Source organism: Plodia interpunctella, chromosome 5, assembly GCF_027563975.2.
Source record: "Plodia interpunctella isolate USDA-ARS_2022_Savannah chromosome 5, ilPloInte3.2, whole genome shotgun sequence".
Lineage (NCBI taxonomy): Eukaryota > Metazoa > Arthropoda > Insecta > Lepidoptera > Pyralidae > Plodia > Plodia interpunctella.
The window spans coordinates 10,741,784-10,761,329 of record NC_071298.1 but is presented as its reverse complement, the minus strand read 5'-3'; the positions used below and the strand labels follow the sequence as shown (position 1 = coordinate 10,761,329).

Below are 19,546 nucleotides of genomic sequence, written 5' to 3'. Positions count from 1 at the left end.
GTATAATAACTGTGGTGGTTGGTATGGTGTTTGTATAATGAGCGGTGGTGGTGTAATGGTTAAGACGCCCGCCCGTGGATCGAAAGATCCCAGGTTCGAATCCTACTCGTGCCACATGAGTTTGTATACCAATCTGACTCATGTATAGTAGTTTTCATAGACCACCACTTGCTTCCGGTGAAGGAAAACATCGTGAGGAAACCTGCACACTCGTTGATTATTATTAACTTGTGTGTGACATTTCACACAGAAGACACAAAGAAGGCAATGGCAAACCACTCCATTAATAATGCTAAGAAAGTTGTTGTGTGTGTTACATTTCACGTAATGACCACAACCCTCAGCCATGAGGAATACGACTATAAAGAATAATAACAGTTTCTGATCAGAAAGGAGCAACATTTGTTTAAAGTTACTCCAAGATGGTACAAAGCTAAAAAACAATCTTTATACGTACTGTAATCTTTACATATTTTAAATATTAAGAAGTCCCACTGTTGCGTCTGTCTGTATGAACGCGATAAACTCAAAAACTACCGGATATATTTTTGTTTTCACCAATAGATAGCGTGAAATTTTATTGTACATAATTTATTGCAATTACGATTACGTCATTGTATATTACAATTTGATATGATTTATCTATATATAGATCTCTTTGACAACAACAAAAGCTTGTGTCAAAAATGTATTTTTGTAAAAAAAACATGGAATTAATAGATACTACGAAGTACTTATTAAATCCATGTAAGAAACTTACTCAAAAACCAGCCGCCATTGAATGCCATTGGGGGCAAAAGTATAGAGAAGACAAGTCATAGAAAAGTCGACGAGAAGACAAAATACTAAATCGCGAATATTACAACAGCTAAATATATGTACAAATTCAAAAATAGTTACATAGTACAAAATTATGCGTTATGCGTTCGTGAGACACTAAATTTGGAAGCCTTTTAATGTCAACCAGTAATATTTACTATCGTAAATACAAAAATATTTCGCAAGGATATAACGTATGTTAGAGCTATAAAAAACGGTCGTACGTGAGATAACGTCACGTCGTTCTACACAAGTTCATTGCAAAATCGCCCTTAACACGGCCATATAGAGGTCATGAGGGGTAACTAGGTATGTAGTGAGATAATTCTAGGTATAACGCCAAGGCTGTTTTTTTTTAAACGTATGTTATCAGACGTTGTATTCTTGTGATTATAACGTTTATCGGAAGAGCCTTTATCGGTGGTGGCCATATGATTAAGACCGTCTGCTTGTGATCAAAAGGTCCCAGGTTCGAATCCTACTCTTGCCACATGCGTTTGTATATCAATCTGACTGTATGTGTCTCTGTTTTAATAGACCACCGCTTGCTTCCAGTGGGGAAAACATCTAACACCTGCACACTGATTGACAGTTTAATTTCACTAGTACATATTCATTTCGTATATATTCATTTCGGGTCTAGTGGCAAGTAATCGCATACATATGCGATTACTTGCCACTAGACGCGGTAGTCGTAAAAAGTCATGTCAGATGCCTTTGGGCGACTTGAATAAAATGTAACACCAGTAAACTAACACACTGGAAAAGAAAGAAAGAACCTTTATCCTATTTTTTTAGTTGTTTCTGTATATCAACATTCTTTATTCAAACATCTAATGAAACACATCACTTATTGACGACAAACATTTACTACAAACTGTCTAATGCTGACCTCCAAACCAATAATGAAGAAGAAGCGGCGCAACAAACTTCACCGCAGCCTTTTCTTCAAAGACGTCAGTCATAGGAAGTACCCATAAGTTTTGTTTCCCCAATGAAATGAGATTCAAATTATTAGTTTACGTTAATCGTTCTAATCAGTCACATAAATCGATCTAATCAGTAATCGATTTTGATAAACAGAATGACAGTGAATTGATCCCATATTGTGACAGAGAGTCGGCACCCTCCTATAAGGGTTTTGATTTTGCCTTTTGAGATTATGGAACCCTAAAATGATAGAACATACCTGGAAGAAGAGCACGAAGCAGACCCACTGATAGTAGGTGTAATATTTCTTCTCCTGTGTGCTGTCGAACTCGTTTGCGACACCTGGGTGCGCCACTTCTTTGCCGACCTGCAAAACATTTCATATTTGAGTTCATAGCAAAATGTAACTTGTATAAGTTATATTTAAATTATATACATATATTATATTTAACATACATTACATACATTATATTTTGTATAAAACCTACAAAATATAATGCTATTGAAAATACAATGATCTCTGACCTTTGAAGTAATCCTTATTCTTATTAACTAGCTGTCCCCCGGGTCTTCGCTCCCGTGAGAATTTCGCGATAAAAATATGTCTCTGTGTTATTCCAGGTTATATTCTACCCATTTCGAAGAGAGACCTATATGTATATATAGGTCTCTCTCTCTCTCTCTCTGACAGATGAGAGGATGAGAGGAGAGACTCTCATCTGACAACCCTGCATAGGTATGATATTGTTGCATATCTTTTTATTTGTCCAGGTGTAAACCATACCTATCTGGTTATATGTGGCATACATTGCCGTGGGATTTCAAGTAATCCTTACAAATTATAAGACAAGAGTCATCTAGCGTGTCTGTCTGTTCGCGTTGAACTACTGCACGGTTTTTTATGCGGTTATCACCAATAGATAGTGTGCTTCCTGAGGATGGTTTAGATGTATTCATTATGTTTTTACCACGAGCGAAGACGGGACGGGGCGCTATTAAAATAACCGTGGCTATAGTTCAATTAATGTGGCTATATTCATTCACTAATTCTTTTTGGTTTCATCATTAAGTCATGTGGAAACTTCAGATTGTATGGAAACATGGAATTATTAGACGTAGCACCTACTAAATGCGTGGAAACAAGACCTAAATTTATGTAAAAATAAAACAAAAAAAATCCAGAAAGCTACATCTCGATTCAGCCTCGATTTCTTATGCTGTATATTTAGACGAGAGTCGGGGATATTATGCAGCAGATGGCTCTTGAAACCTTTTCGAAATATGGACATAAGCATGAATAAAGCATATGCCAACTATATTTGGATTTATAAATGTAATTGATGAATTATAAATGTAAATAAGACATTTATTTACTACCTGGGATCACTGTGAGCAGAAAAAAACCGGTCAAGCGTGTGTACTCAGAGGGTTCAATAAAATTGCTTTTTTATAAAGGTTTCTAACAAAATGTTTGTGCTGTAAGACAATGTTTTTTGCTAAAATGTGTAAACACTAGTAACAAGATACAAAAAACAATATCGAAAAAACAAAAGAAATATTCACAAAGGGCGACTTTATTGTTATCCTCCAGACTAAACCTTAAAAACAGAATGGTGTACCTATGTATGTTTGTTACTAATTCACGCAAAATCTATTAAACGGATAGTTATGAAATTTGGTACACGGGTAGAATATAACCTGGAATAACACAGAGACATATTTTTATCGCGAAATTCTCAGGTCAAAGGTCAGAGATCATTGTATTTTCAATAGCATTATATTTTGCAGGCTTTAACGTACAGTTTTTGGGTCATGTCTCATAATTCTTTGTACAATGACATAACGTTATGTTAGTCTTGCAGTTATTTATGAACATATTGTTATTAGTTAGCAATAGGAATCTCGTGTCGCAAATATTTTACAACCTGTTAAATGTTGCGAAGTTTTGAGCATTTAAAAAATCTGTAAGAAGTGTTACGAAGTCTAAAACACATGGTCTACTCAAGATGAAAAGGTAGGTACTGAACTGACAAATTGATTGGGAGAATCCAAACCCTAAACTCCCGACGCTTAACAGTTGAAGAAGGAATCGGGAAAACTGGCAGGTGACAGAGACAGGGAGACCTTAAAATGGGAAGATAATACTCTTATTGGTCATCACTAATTTCATTCATCGTATCGACAAACTAGAATAGAAGATATTGTAATTAAGGTTCATGCCACATTGCCAATTCGCGTTCCGTTGCTACAACGCACCACGTTGTTACGTAGTGCTCCGTTGTTTTCTATAGGTTTTGACACTGACGTGCGTTGACGTAGGTACATCAATAGAAGCTCGACTGAGCAATGGGGCTCCAATAGTGCTATGCTTTAGACAACGCTTCGCAGTATGACTACAAGTTTATGATCCACCTGTATGAAGAAAGAGATTGCATTTTCTTCTTCTCTCACTCTCATCTCTTCTCGTCTGGTCGTGATTTTACCACCGACCTGACGCCAAACAAGCTTCACAACCCTTCGCCGTCCCTGGAGACAGAAGACATGGAGTGTCCTATTCTAGGTCGAGAAAAACACACCGTCAAAATTTCCAGCGTGACTTCCTTGAAACCAATGAAGGTATGATAGCAAACGCCGTGATACGAAGAGGAAAGGAACTGTCATCTTAACATGCACCCATTAACAGGCGTGTCATTGTGCGTCAGTTTGCAAATTGCCAGTAGTTACTGAACGATACCCTGGGTCAATTGGACGAATTGATCATCATCATCATCTCGGTCATCTGCCGAGCTATACGTACTTTATCTCGATCGCGTTTTAGCCAAGTAAAGGAAACAAGCAAGGAAGAAGGGATAAAATTATAATCGTTGGGGAGCTTCCACAAGAAGATAAACAAACTTACCTCTCTGGCGAAGGCATCAGGCATAGTGAACGTAGACGTAATCCAGCAGAAAGTATTCACCACATGGACCGGTAGACCATTTACTATACATTGTATCGGCTGCCCCACGTACTGCGTAGCGGTAATGATCATAGAACACGTGAGGAGCAACACTGTCGTGAAGACATTGTGGAGTCTAAACACAGCATTGTCTGTCCTGATTGGCTGGTATTTGAAGTAGACACTAAGTCCTCCCAAAAGCTTGAACATCTTGGCGTAATATTCATCTATACATTAGTCTTAATTCATATCAGTCTTCTTTGGAGATTCCACGAAATGTGTTTCTGAAACAAAAATGAGAATTAGTGGGAGAATTTTTGGTCCCATCATTGTTAAGTACAGTTGCAGTCAACTGTTGTAAACTGACCTCTATGTTGTGATATTTAAAATGAATTTGCAACGCATTGTAAGTTGATGAGCAAATGTAACAAGGTCGAAATTTAACATGATCTCGTTTTTAAGAACAATAACATTGACTTATTGCTAAACGTGTTTTTGAGAAAATTAACAAGTGTTTTCGTTTTCTGTTATGAATTTGATCTCATTACCAATGCAGATGTGAGTTGTGGGGAAAATATTATAATTAGAAAAGTGAGGAAAAAACTTTAACGTCATCACCTCACACTAATAAAGCTGTAGGATATCAACGAGCTAACCTTTAAAAGTTACAGTCCTAAACGAATAATTCTAGAAGACTTTCTTTACCATCAGCACGTGATCAGCACGTTTCGATTCATACGTTACAGAAGAAAATTACATATTCTCAGTTTGCATTCATAGAATCGCGTTTCACCACAAATCCACGAATGAAAATGCAATATCGTTGATAACATAATAAACTTTTGAATGGGGTATTAAAATAGATGTTGTGTTAGTAAAAGGTATCGTTTATTAAACGTTATAACTATGATTGTGTGTTATGTTATCGTTAATGTAAATTACAAACCGAGACAGGGAAATAATAACTGGATAAGATGAAGTATCGACTGCTTTATGTCGATAATATAGTTTATAAAACATTGATAAGGAGTAAAGTATACATAACATAAATGAAAAACAGCCATACGAGTAAGTACTATACTCGTATTAAGGGAATATTATGCCTTTACATGCAAAATCGTCCTGTACATTAAAACCACTAATTAGCCACAATAACAACATCTTTATCACAATTAATGTATTTCCCGAAGATTCTTAACAGTTTTTGTTTAATGGCCACTAGTGTTATTTAGTTATTTTAATTTTTAAAATTATCTGCAGAAAGACTTTAATACTCGATTGAAATATTCAATCCAATACGTAACAAATGCATAGCATAGCATTCATATGTAAGTCAACGTGAGCAATATATCTAAAATTAATTTTACTATGATTATTGATACGAACGACAATGACATATCAATAAAACATACATCGCAATGACACACATACAGGTTGTTCATTAATAAGCATCCATTTAATGCATTTAATGTTTGCGGTCATGTCATTGTTGTAGTAATATCTAGTACTTTAGCTAGTATGTACATTGTGTATGGTTGTGTTTCATTCATACAACGATATATATAGCAATTCTCAATCTACAACATTACACAGGACGGATTTTTAAAAGTAAGATTTATGAATGACTAGCTGCGCCCCGGAGCTTCGCTCCCCTGGGTATTTCGGGATAAAAAGTACCCTTTATATTATTCCTTTCTGTTCTTTAGTCGTTTTGTACGCCATCTACAGGAGGATATGGAGTGGTAATTCTAGGGCGGAAACCACACACCAGATTGGCACTGTATCTATATTACCGCCTTTCCAAATCAAATGGCATCTCGTAACAGGAAATTAATAGACATAATTAACATTACCCGACTATCAATATAATACGTTTAGTAGATTGTTTCGACAGGGAAGTTGCGAAAGACTTCATTCATTTCCCTGAAGCCAATTACAATTAGTTTTTTTTTTTTGTAGATATAACTTTAGAGCACGCCTTTCACTTTATGATCTTATTGAATTGTTACCGGTATTTCTGATGGCTGTGTTGATCGTTTTTTTTTAAATTATCATCTTATTATCGATTTGGGATCAGCGCAATATGCCTTTTCTTTCATAAATGTACCTTTGTTTGCAATAGATACATATTTGATAAGTCTCCATTTCCTGTCATTCGCATCCACTCCTCACTTAAACCATTCATCTCTCTCTTTTTCTCATTATTCTTTTGTAACCATCTTTATTGTCGATTGTTTTTGAAGCTCCAATTTTAAAAACTGTTAATTAAGTATATCTAATTAATTTATAAGATTTTCTTTATTTATCTTTGCCTGTCGATGCCCGCCAGCGTCTTACCATACAGTTTCTTCCTATTCCTGACTGAATGAGCAAAATCAATTATTGCTGGCTTGATGTCGTCAAGGAGAATATGCGTGCCAATGGTCTGACAACTACGGATGCCGAAGATCACGTAAAGTATAGAAGAAAAAGTAGGAAAGCGAATCCTGGTCTCCCAACTCTTAACGGCTTTAATGCTCAGATGAGTGAGAGCTCTGCCTTGCTAGAAGTCCCGAATTTTGCTTCAAACCCTGAGCTTCGAGGCGTCACAGCTGACTATTTAACCGCAAATGTAATGAGGGTTAGAGACTGATCGTTTAATCATTATACAGAGAAGAAATATTTCCTACTATTATACTGGATCTAGTACAATTAACGCAGACTATGTTGCGTGAATTTGATAACAATGTCATGATATAGTTCATGGTCACAGATAATGCTACTACAAATGTTGCAATAAATATCGGTCAAGCGTTAACTGCGATACTTAATAAGATTGCAATAGATCCATTTGCAATCGCGAAAATCTTTGCTTGGAATTTTGTGTTGTTAAAATGAGCCTTTGGTGTATTCTGTATTATACATTTTTCAACCTCCAACAGTTCATTAAGGTAATTAAAAAACTCGAGCATAAAAAATATATAGCTAATGTTTTTTGTAATCTTTACAGCCATAAAACGCTGCAGCCCAGAGTCCGCTATCATACTTTTTCTCCTTCACTTCGCAAGATCTTCGACATGCTTGATTTTTCAAACCATTGTTTTTTATCTGTTAATATAGCTACATTTATCTGTTAACATTCCATGCATTTTTATGTATGATCTCACGTATTTTTACAAAAACAAATATATCTTTATGAGTGAAATCTTTGACGTTAGAAATAAACCACAACGTCAAAGAGTTCACTCATCACTCTTGAGCATAATTCTTTTATAGAACAGTGGCCCAGCTCAAAGCATCTATGGCACTATTGTTCTGTTGCTCTGTGTTGTTGTTCCTATTGCTTTTCTAACCGTTCAGGAATAGCCCAATTGCTTTTTAGTTTTTGCTCTATCTCACTGTCCGCGGTGCCAGCACTTTTTGTTCAATTTCCGAACGTTCCTCTGAATTATACGTCTATTTTAGAAAGTGTCGCTAAACGTTCCATCACGTGTCCGTTAACCATCTATTGTGATTTGGTGACATTTTCTAGAAAATTCAAAAGCAATTCGATGTCGCCTCTTGCTATTTGAAGAATTAGCGGCTGGTGACATTTTCTCTTATTACAAGTGGTACACTTAAGACGTTTACTCTAAACATGGATAGGAAATATCTTAAAATTTTCATTACGTTGTTTGCTGTGTAAATTTAAAGTGGTTTCTTGGCGACAGGCGACTAGGTTGAGTGTTAATGCTGACTATAAACCTTAAAATAAGTAGGAAAAACGTGTTTGCTTCTGTAGCTATTCAGTTTAACTTATTCTAAATTAGCTTTCTCTTTAAACGATGACGTGCATCGTTTACAGTCGTCTATACTTCGTGCCTGAACGCCGAATGAAAACACGGAGCGGCGTCTGTACAAATCATTGGAAATTGTTTGCAAAACAGAACTCCTATTATCCGTTAGACATATCCGTGTCTCAGTAGGAAGTTTATATTTTTTTTACTATTCAATTTTATTCACGTGGTCTATACGCAGCTGTGGGACGGAAGGAAGGCTACAGATGATGAGGAAAAAGGTGTTCTCCGGAGAACACCGTTCTTCGCTCTCGTTTTTTCAACATTGCATTGTAGGCTGTCATGCCCGAAGCCTGTGGTCTGCGTAGCTAACCTTTAATTTTTTAAGATCTGGCACTGATTTCACACACACACACACACACGTTTAGCTTGGATGACGATGCATTATTATGATAAGCATGACGGTGCACCCAAGAACGGCTCCTAACGAGGGAACTCCTCAACGGTTTACTGTACGGACATGATATATTTATATATTTTTAAATTTCTTTTTTGTGGATTTATGACTATGTATAGGTACTTTAAGTTATAAATCGATCTGATGTTCAGATTTTATTTACGTATTTCAGTTATCCCTATTAACTAGTATTAAACACGAAAATTTGTAAAGATATATGTGTGTATGTTTGTTACTCTTTCACCTGATTTGAACCCTCCTTGGGTGTGCTATTGTTTAGCTTATAATCTAGGCCGCATATTGGAAACCACACGCCTGTCTTTGCTAACATGTCAAAGAAGGAACCAAACACAATTCACACTACTTAGTTACATTATGTATGCAAATTTAAATGCACTGATTAGCTGGCCACGTGTGATATGGCCCATTTCCAGTCAGGTGCAGTGTTATAACAAGTGTGGCGATAATAGGTCGACGACCCCGCTGATTGCATAATAAGGTTGACAAAAATCGTTAATTATGTACATTCGTTCTACTGTTTGCTTGCACACCTGATTAAATAATTAGTTTGGGAGTCCCTGGCTTTTTTGCTGGTGGTTCAAAAGATTATTTCTAGTTTATTATCACACACGTTTAGTTTGGATGACGATGCATTATTATGATAAGCATGACCGGATGGTGCACCCAAGAACGGCTCCTGACGGAGGAAACTCCTCAACGGTTTACTGTACGAACAAGATATTTTTGTCACGCTTTTAATTTCTTTTTTGTGGATCAATAACTATGTATACTTTAAATTATAAATTGATATGATGTTCTGATTGTTTTTTACTGGACGGATTGTTATGAAATTTGGTACTCCTGTAGAATACTTGGACTTTTTATACTGAAATTCCCACGGGAGCAAAGCCCCGGAACGTCAAGATATTTTTTTTATTTTTAACAGTATTGAGCTGGCATTAAATTTGATATAACAGGATATCTGTCTGGCGTATTAGCGGTCCCTGGGCAACGAAGACTCAACGGCTGAAGTAGTATCCGTGACAACGCTCAGATGAGTGAGATTTTTCTAGCTTATTAAGGAAATGAATGGATTCCAAAGGCATAAATCATCAATTACTCATTATTACATACATAATACACATGCATAACATTGCAACGCATTAAGGAACTGCACGTTAGCGTCACAGCCGTGACTCAAAGTACAAGGGACTTGAACATTGACCACACAATCCTTCTAATATTATAAATGCGAAAGTTTGTATGCGTGTGTATGTTTTTTACTCTTTCACGTTAATTCTACTGGACGGATTGTTATGAAATTTGGCGCACGGGCAGAATATAACCTGGAATAACACATAGGGTACTTTTTATACCGAAATTCCCATAGGAGCGAAGCCCCGGGGCGCAGCTAGTGTTCTAATATCGTTGTGTCTACGCCTACATAGTTACATCCAGCATCTTTAATACCCATTTCATTTAAATATATGTAATGTTATTAATATTTTGAATAAAATATATATATATATATATATATATATATATATATATATATATATATATATATATATATATATATAAGATTATTTACTATACTTGCTTGAGTTGCATAAAACATTGAGAGTGTATAAGTTACCTTGGTAAATGTTTCAGAGTATGAGTTAGGTATGTACGTATTAATTTGAATAGACCTTCAATGGACATTAAAATTCATACTAAGATTGCTATTTCATATATAAAAACACGTTTTACATTTAACATTTCAAACAAACAATTTAAAAACAAGGCTGAAAAAAATCACAAACAAGATCTCATAAAATTTTCCAATGACAGTTATACAAGCATGATATTCCTTGACATCATCTAACTATAATATTATAAATGCAAAAGTAACTTTTGTCTTCTTCAAGCTCTATCTACCAATCTATCTATCTATCTATCTCAACCAATCTTCTTGAAATTTTCCATAGATGTAGTTTATATAATGGAAAAAGACATAGGTACGATACTTTTCATCCCGGAAAAGAAAACTGTTCCCGTGGAAAATTTACGCGGGCGAAGCCGCGGGCTACAGCTGGTCATCAATAAATTTAAGAACGAGGTTTTTGTATTATTATCCTTATATTATTATATTCCTATAATGTACCTGAAGCGGTGATGGTATAATGGTTAAGAACCCCAGCTGTGGATCGAAAGGCCCCAGGTTCGAATCCAACTCGTGTTTGTATACCAATCTGACTCATGTACTGAAACTGAAAACTACTAGTTTTCATCGACCACCACTTGCTTCCGGTGAAGGAAAAACATCGTGAGGAAACCTGCACACTTGTTGATTATTAACTTGTGTGTGAAATGGAGAAGGCAATGGCAAACCACTTGAACAAGAAAGTTGTTACGTGTGTTTCATTCCATGTAATGACCACAACCCTCAGCCATGAGGAATACGACTATGAAGAAGAGAATGTACCTAGCTAAAACTTTTAACTTTTCATTTTAAGGCGCTATATAAATAAATAAATATATTAGAACAAATCACACAGATTGAGCTAGCCCCAAAGTAAGTTCGAGACTTGTGTTACAGGATACTAACTCAATGATACTATATTTTATAACAAATTCATCAGAAAAAGATAATTTTCCATCATGACCCGACTGGGGATCGAACCCGGGACCTCTCGGTCCAGAGGCAAGCACTTTACCACTGCGCCACCGAGGTCGTCAGATATATGTAGCCGAACATTAACGACACCGTCACATTTTTATCAATATATTTTATTTCCTAGCGAAAAAAAAGAGATCTTGACATATGCCACACTAGATTTAAAAAATATATTAATTAGTATTATAATTTTCCATTACACAATATAGTCACAGTTAACTAAATCGAAAATAATCAAATATAGAAAATGTGGCCACAGTCGACTAAACAGATTTAGATGGCCACCGAAATCTGTTTAGTCAACTGTGGCCACAAAATATTCTAGAAAACTATGATGCTTTCTACAATGCCTGTTATTCATTAAAAAAAAAATATTTTTTTTTAATGAATAACGGGCTTTATTGTGAATTTCATAATAAAGCGTGATAGTGATAAAATATATTGTAACGTACGTTTTAACTGGGAAAGAAGATCAAAGCCATAGACAAATGCTAGAAGGTTAAATTCCACTCGACGATTCAATTATAAATTAAACATTAGTAGTGATTTATAGCTAATACAATTAACAATATCACACAGACAGACGAGTTCTCATTGCAACTGAGATAATAAACGGACAATTACGGACAATTTGCGGAATTAATTGCCGGTATCCGACTAAGGGTCGGATGTCAATTGGCTTCAGTCATATAGCAGAGATTTTGTCAGAAATATTCTAAGGAATAATACGCACATATGAACCAAATTCTCTATATGAACCAAAGATTGACTTTTAGATAATGCTTCTTATTGTACTAATCCTAACTAATATTATAAATGCAAAAGTAAATTTGTTACCCCTTCACGCTCTATTTATTCAACCAATCTACTTGAAATTTTGGACATTGTAATTCGAAGTATGCTGAAGGACCTTTCATCCCGGAAAAATAATCTGTTCCCGTGCGGGCAAAATCTAGTAAACAAATAAAATATAGAAGTGTTCAATCACGCAGTGGTTCGCTCGACCTGCGATAGTAGCGGTTAATGATGACATGAATTTTGCATCTACCTAATATGTTTGTACCTAATTCTTGGCAAGTTTTTGTTCCTCTTGGCTTATTTGTGTAATAACAATGAATACGATTGAACGGTCGCCAAATAATGATATCTTTACTATCATAAATAAAATTCTTAGCCTCTGTTCCGATTCTCTAGTCCTGTGGTCTAACTGGGACCTCGAATACGAATCTCCAACGGACCAACAAGACCATTCAAGAATCTCCAACACAATGCCGGTCCAAATTGGTCAATTGCCGATGTCACTGCCAATTGACCTGATCGTACCAGCCACAAGTACCGAGGACACCACTTACACAGTTACAATCGAGTAATCAATCTCAACAATGATTTTTCATTGTAGGAGGTTTTTACAAAAACACAACGCAACACGTTGCATTTAATGTGTGACAAAAAACATGTTAACGCAAACGAAGTATTGCGTGAGGAGATCCGTCGTCGGGAGCCGATCTGGATGTAACATCATGTCAACGTTCTTTTTCTAGCTATAGAAATCTCATTGCTGGGCAAAAGCCTCATAACTTCCACGCAATCTTGATATTATAATAATCTTGATATGATAGCCAGACATAGTAGAAAGTATCAACAAAGAAGCCGAATGCTTATAAAACTAATAGCTGAGAAGTTTGATATAGCAGTACTTCTAATAGATAAAATATGATTACAAAGCGAAATCTTCATGACAATAACTAAAAAGAAACACAAAAGTTGCATTCATTATAACATCAACAAAGACTTTCAATAGTCCAAACAAATACTCCAATATAACACAAAATAATACACTATTTACTAAACACAAGAGCTTGTTGATATGTATTACAATTACAAACGGACATACAAAGGACCAATCCGCCAATGTAAATATGTGACATGGAATTAACTTGTCAGCCTTTTAGAGATAACACGATAACATGATATTTGTCTAAGTAGCACTTAGTTATCAAGGAATGAGTACTTGTGTTACAGTCAACATTAATTTGACAGCAACTTTTGCATTACTTTTTTTGGTTAGTAACAGGTTGTATACTCGGAATTATTAAACAATAGGTATTAAACGCGCACATACCTTTTTTTGAACGACATTATTACCTGCGATTACTAAGCACACTACTAATAAACTATAATAAAAAGTCATATTTAAGGGACATACAACATAATTTGGGCTATCTGCATTGGCACATCACGCCACGGTGCGACGGCCATGTTTGACAGATGTGGCACAGAGATACAAAGGTCGACGGTAATGATAAATTCCATGCTTACTACATTATCCTCATCCTCATTAAATAATAATATCCTAATGTGCAATGCGTACTAACGATGCTACACTTTATTTGTTAAAAATGACATATCTATTAGATTAAATATGTATACCAATTTTTTTTTTCGAAAATTAATCTGAAAGCATCATCCCCTACATAACGAGTAAAATATTTTTCTGTTATAAAAGTTAACGATCGTCGCGTATCTGCAACTGGCAAAATGAATTATTGGTGTGAAGATCAAGAATAAAAAATATCACTTCTATTTGAATCAATTGTAAAAAAATCTTTAACTACCTTAAAAGACGACCGTCCGACGTCGGCGGCGTGGCCTTAAGGAGATTTAAAGGACCGATAAATCAATGGGCAATGTAGAGCAATGTCTTCGATTACGTAAAATGGAGTAAGGTATTCCGGTTACTTGGTGCATTACTTAGATGCAATACGATACGATGGCTGCACCTTGCATGGGACATGCCTGCCTTGACCACCAAGACATCTTATTAGGTGCTAATGATACAATTATGTAACTAGCACCTACATATTTGTATGGTAATTTTTACTATGCAAAATTTACACAAAAGTGTCAGTTTAGTAATGCTGATGACAATTCTTTTTACAGTCGTATTCCTCATGGCTGAGAGTCGTGATTGTTAAGTAAATGAAACACAAACGACTGCTCCCTTGGAAATATTAATGTTTGCCTTCTCCGTGGGATAAATTTTAATCAATTATTCTTTTCACCAGAAACAAGTGGTGGCTGTGAAAACTACTAAACATGAGTCAGATTGGTCCGATACAAAATCATGTGGCACAATTAGGATTTGAACCTGGCACCTTTCGAACACAGGACCATCAGCACTGACATATAACCACTGAACCATCACCGCTTCATTACCGATGACATTATGGAGCCACTGTAGTACGGTGGGTGAAATAATTACCCGTCCCGTCAGGGACCACGTCGAAGTTATGAATTTCCATGGAACCTTGGCCTAGCGATGACTTATGATAATAAATAATACTTTTGACGTCATATCATAGGTCGAAACGAAACCATTACAATTTAAATACAAAAAATAGACTGCAAATCACTTGTTTACAAAATTGCGTAACATTGGCGTAAAATCAGACAATAGTTTTAAAAAGATAATGAATACACAACATTGCATTTTCAGAGGTTAAAGCACTGTTAATTTACCTGTACACGTGTACCGGCATTCAAACCCCAGAACTCAATCGAAGATCATTTCTATGACGGCCAATATATTTTGACCTCTAGACCACTGTGCAGCTTTGCGGTTCTAAGGTAAGTAACGTTTAAGACAAGTTTTTTCAAGGTGGTTTTCGGGACCTAGACCAGTTATAAATCACTCTGGCCCCTCGGCGTTATACCATTAAAGGTGATTAAAGTGCGCGAGTCAGGATGGCCCAAATTATACGGTCTGGAGCCCCCAAAAAATGTGGTGTGGTCATTACGTCGACGGGTTTCTGGGACACGTGCGGCGAACATGTGGCTCCATTGGACAGGGATTGAAAATACGCGTGCGTTTGTACTGTGGTCTTGGACGCCCTTAGCATATAGTTATGAAATAATCTTCAAACATATTGTTTAGAAAATCTATGTTTTAAGTCTTCACTTGAAGGGAAATGTAGCTTTGATCCCTACAACAAAAGTTTTATTCACAGAAAATTTGTTATAATTATATCTCAGACATGGATTGAAATTTATTTGTTAAGAAAAATACTGCGGTAGGTACTTAGCAGATCATTTCTATTAATTAAAAGATTTGGGTACTATAATATAACTTTCACTGAAAGCATTGTCTCGAAACACTTTAGAAAGTTTCCTGAATTCTTGGGTTACATAGCCTAAATATCATATAAAACAAGTGGTGGCTATATAGTTAGTATAGTTCTTAATCACCTAAAACTAATGAAAAATAACATTAGGCAGAAATATTGATTCATCTGAGTAAGTTTATCAAAGTCTTATACATACAAGATTTAGATATTAAACTTAATAAGATGGATAGAGATTTTCTGTTTGTATGCTGCTGTTTGATTGTTGTGTAACTAAAAATATTTCGGCAAAGTGCAATCCACAGTATCTTATATTTTTGATGGAGACAGGACAGGGAAATTACCGGTATGGCCAGGAACACAATCGATCTGAGGTCAAAAACAAAAGGTAACAATGAGAACTCAAGCTGGTGATTCAGTCTGGTGACACTCACAGCTGAATATGCTTATCAGCATGTCACTCCATGTAATGCCTGAATGGAATAAGTTGCAACAACTAGTGAACAAAATCATTACGAGTCATGATACTCAACAGTGAAGAAGTGATCATATGAAGATTTACCTGAATGAAAAGTCAAAATTGTTGTTCAGTGGTCTTAAAAGCATATCAGTAGATGCCTATCTTAAAAAAAGTCTTTTGCCCAGGTGGAAATATACATTGGAGTTTTTTGACTTCTCAATAACACTTAAGTATAGTTACTTAGTGTTATCAGCGCCATTTCTAAGTTGCCCGGGCCTGTCAAATAAACTGTCTTATTTTAATTAAGATTTGATTTAGTTAGCAGTGTATAAAATAAATCTTCTTTGTTATCTGTCCTCAAATCTTATCAGCAGATGATATTTGAGTGCTGGACAGAAGTTTAGTGTAGCATTCCAACGTCAATGAAAGTATATAGTGATCAGAAATCTTCATGTCACGGTGGATCCAAGTGGAATAAGTGGTAATATCCCACCCACTACAGTTGGATCCCAATGTCTTTTTATTTCTTATTCTTCATTGGAAGTCAATCGAGTCTATGCCATTAATACAGGTGGAAAGACCTGTGATTAGCTCAAAGCATGTCATTTGTTTTAAGCACTGGCAATAAAATTTACCATACAATGAGTTGGTTAATCAAATTGATACTAATTGGTCTGGTGTGTATAAACAATGTTTTTACCATTCCATGAATGAAAAAACTTACCAATTTTAAAAAATTACAGATGGTTACTAACATTGGGACAATCTTCAGTATCTATCTACAAAAGGAGTTGAATGTGCGGTTTATGGCTCAATACCTAGTATAATATTAATTTTTTGTGCATAACAAAGATTTGCATAATGAAAATTCTCATAGAAAATAAGTAATACTCAACTGGGTAAAACAGGCAACAGAGGTCAGCTAAATTCTTATACATGACCCGAATACAAAATACAATGCTTGGTACTCACTTGATCGCAGTTCCTCTCACTCAAACAAATGTTTAGTAATTTAATGAAATGAAAATATTTTTCACGTTAAGTTCTGGCACTTGCACTTCAATGTTTATGTTTTAAAATATCATGCAAGTTGTCTACACAAACACAATAACTTTGTCTATCTCCTGAGCGGTCAATATCATTAAAAATACACTAAAAGTATTGCAAATTACTTATTTTAGCGCAGAAATACGTCGTCAAGGAAAACTAAAGCAACGACAGTCGCTCACACGGCTGATTCGTCTCACAATAATTTTGTACTTGCACACGGAATAATGTTTAGTGAGGGCTGAAAGAGATGACAATACAAAAATAAGGAGATTTTATTGACGCTGGAAAGAGATAACCATGTGTCAGTTTATGTCAGTGATACTAAATGAAAATGACAGTTGTTGGCGCCTTGATGGACGCCATCTTGTTGTAATGTTGCCACAACTTAAAACTAGTAATGCGACCCATTCACTTAACAATTTATTAACTATTTTAATTTCAAACATTAACAGTTATTTGTTTGTATGAAACTTATAATTATTCAGATGCTTTCCTGTGTATATTACGCCTGTATCTTTCATCATTTCATATATTGGAAAATTATGATTCATTTGGTATTGCCATGTATTCGTCTTTTACCGACATCGAAAAATGAAAGTTCACAGTTTTTATTTTTACAACATACAATTAATAATACAGGTTCCGGTTTATTTTGAGAGAAAAGTTTAATTGATTTTTTAAAAGTTTAATTTAATATTTATATAAAGTGATATTTTAATTACTAGAGCTCATTATCTACTCAATTTACGGACAATGCCGCCATTGGCGCCGCCGGATATGCACGGTGAAAATGAAATATTTCCCGGACAGAAAACAAAATTCAATGAAATTTTAAAAAATATCCTGTATGCGGGTTACAATTAGGATTTCTTGTTTTACTAAAATTGTTGATGATATTTAATGCATTTCCTTCAAATAATCGGGATTTCTGACAAATACAGTGTCCCTTTTTAAGAAGTCTGTTCCAGACGAACACCCTTAAAACCTAAGCCAAATCCTGGAAATCTTGTGGCGGCTCCACATTAACGTGCTGTGAATTCACGCGCCATACGCGCCATGAATTCACGGCACTAGAACATTCACGCGATGATAGCAGCAACTTATCACATTCAATTAAATCCTTATTGCTTGTTAATAAGAACTAGGTTACATTGAGACGTAATTTTGGGTAAAATGGCTGGATCTTGTGACAAAACGACGACGTGATCATCACCACTTGTTTATCTGAGAGTTTTCCTGGTTACTTTCGCAGTTGTTGAGCGTCGGAGCCCAAGATCCGCTTTACTAATTTTTCGTCTCTACTTCTCATGGCATCAAGATTGTTTCGAAGTTTCACGCCAATAAATACTAATGTATAATTGAAATACCTATTAAAAAGTTTGTTTCCCATTTGTTGCCCATTAGGTTAAATTAAACTTTAATAAAATCTAACATTAATTGATTCTTTTTGTTCTAGTCTAATACAATACATTCATCTTGTCTCCCTCTCCACTATTTACCGCATGTAGGTATAGCAATAAGCAATATACTGTACAAAACAGCACACTTGCTATCAAACCCAAAAACGGAAATAAAGAGAGACGCAGACAGAGGCGGACTCGCCAGAGATTCGAAAACCAGTCGGCGAACTACCTGTGCAACCGAAATTCCAGGAACGACGAATCCTTCGGGACGCTGCGCTGCTGTGATAATAAATAGAATAGAATGTCGTTTTTTTTTTTTTAATGTCACAGAAGTGACATTAAAAAAAAAAAACAAAAGTACACACAAAAGTAACACATGTATGCTGCAGCAATTTGAACAAGCCACAACTCAGTGATAAATGAAGTAATAGTATGGCGTTTTCAGACTCCCTTATTTTGGTCAAAGTACCGTAGACACTTAGTACCACAGATTACATAATACCCCAAGTAGTAGTACCAAAAATGTATGAAATTGCTAAGTAGGACATTTAAAAGTAGTTGCTCTGAAATTGCAAAAGTTGCAAGCTAAAGAAAACAGTTGCTTAGATCATGATCAGAGTGTGTGTGTAGGAGGTTTTTGAAACTCCTATTTTACCCATGAACCTCACAAAATCGTGGAGGTACGATTTTGGAAGCATTCTGGGACATCCCTTCACAGGAACATGTGTAATAATAGATATATATTATACCATATATCTTCAACGTGACATGAACTTATGTTCGTGTCTCGATATAGATAGGTATAAATTTCACACTATATGGATATCTCTGCTAATAGACATCCAGAAAAATTTAACAACCTATAAAGCTGAATTTATTGCTAATTCAGTTGTCTATACGAAAGACTATGTCATGCAAAACGGGCCTATGTCTAACGGGCTACAGTCACCATAG

General features: G+C 35.5%; 1 protein-coding gene across 1 annotated transcript in view; it reads right to left on the bottom strand.

The window, feature by feature from the left end:
- The window catches only part of ogre (optic ganglion reduced), a 44,491-nt gene extending 27,090 nt beyond the window's left edge, over positions 1 to 17,401 (bottom strand). Inside the window, exons 1-3 of the mRNA XM_053745968.2 lie at positions 17,112 to 17,401; positions 4,649 to 4,971; positions 2,009 to 2,116 (exon numbers count right to left, since the gene is read on the bottom strand). Of these exons, the coding sequence (XP_053601943.1) occupies positions 2,009 to 2,116; positions 4,649 to 4,897 (357 nt within the window). The 5' untranslated portion in view covers positions 4,898 to 4,971; positions 17,112 to 17,401. The remainder of the gene's footprint in view (positions 1 to 2,008; positions 2,117 to 4,648; positions 4,972 to 17,111) is intronic.
- Positions 17,402 to 19,546: the final 2,145 nt, after the last annotated feature.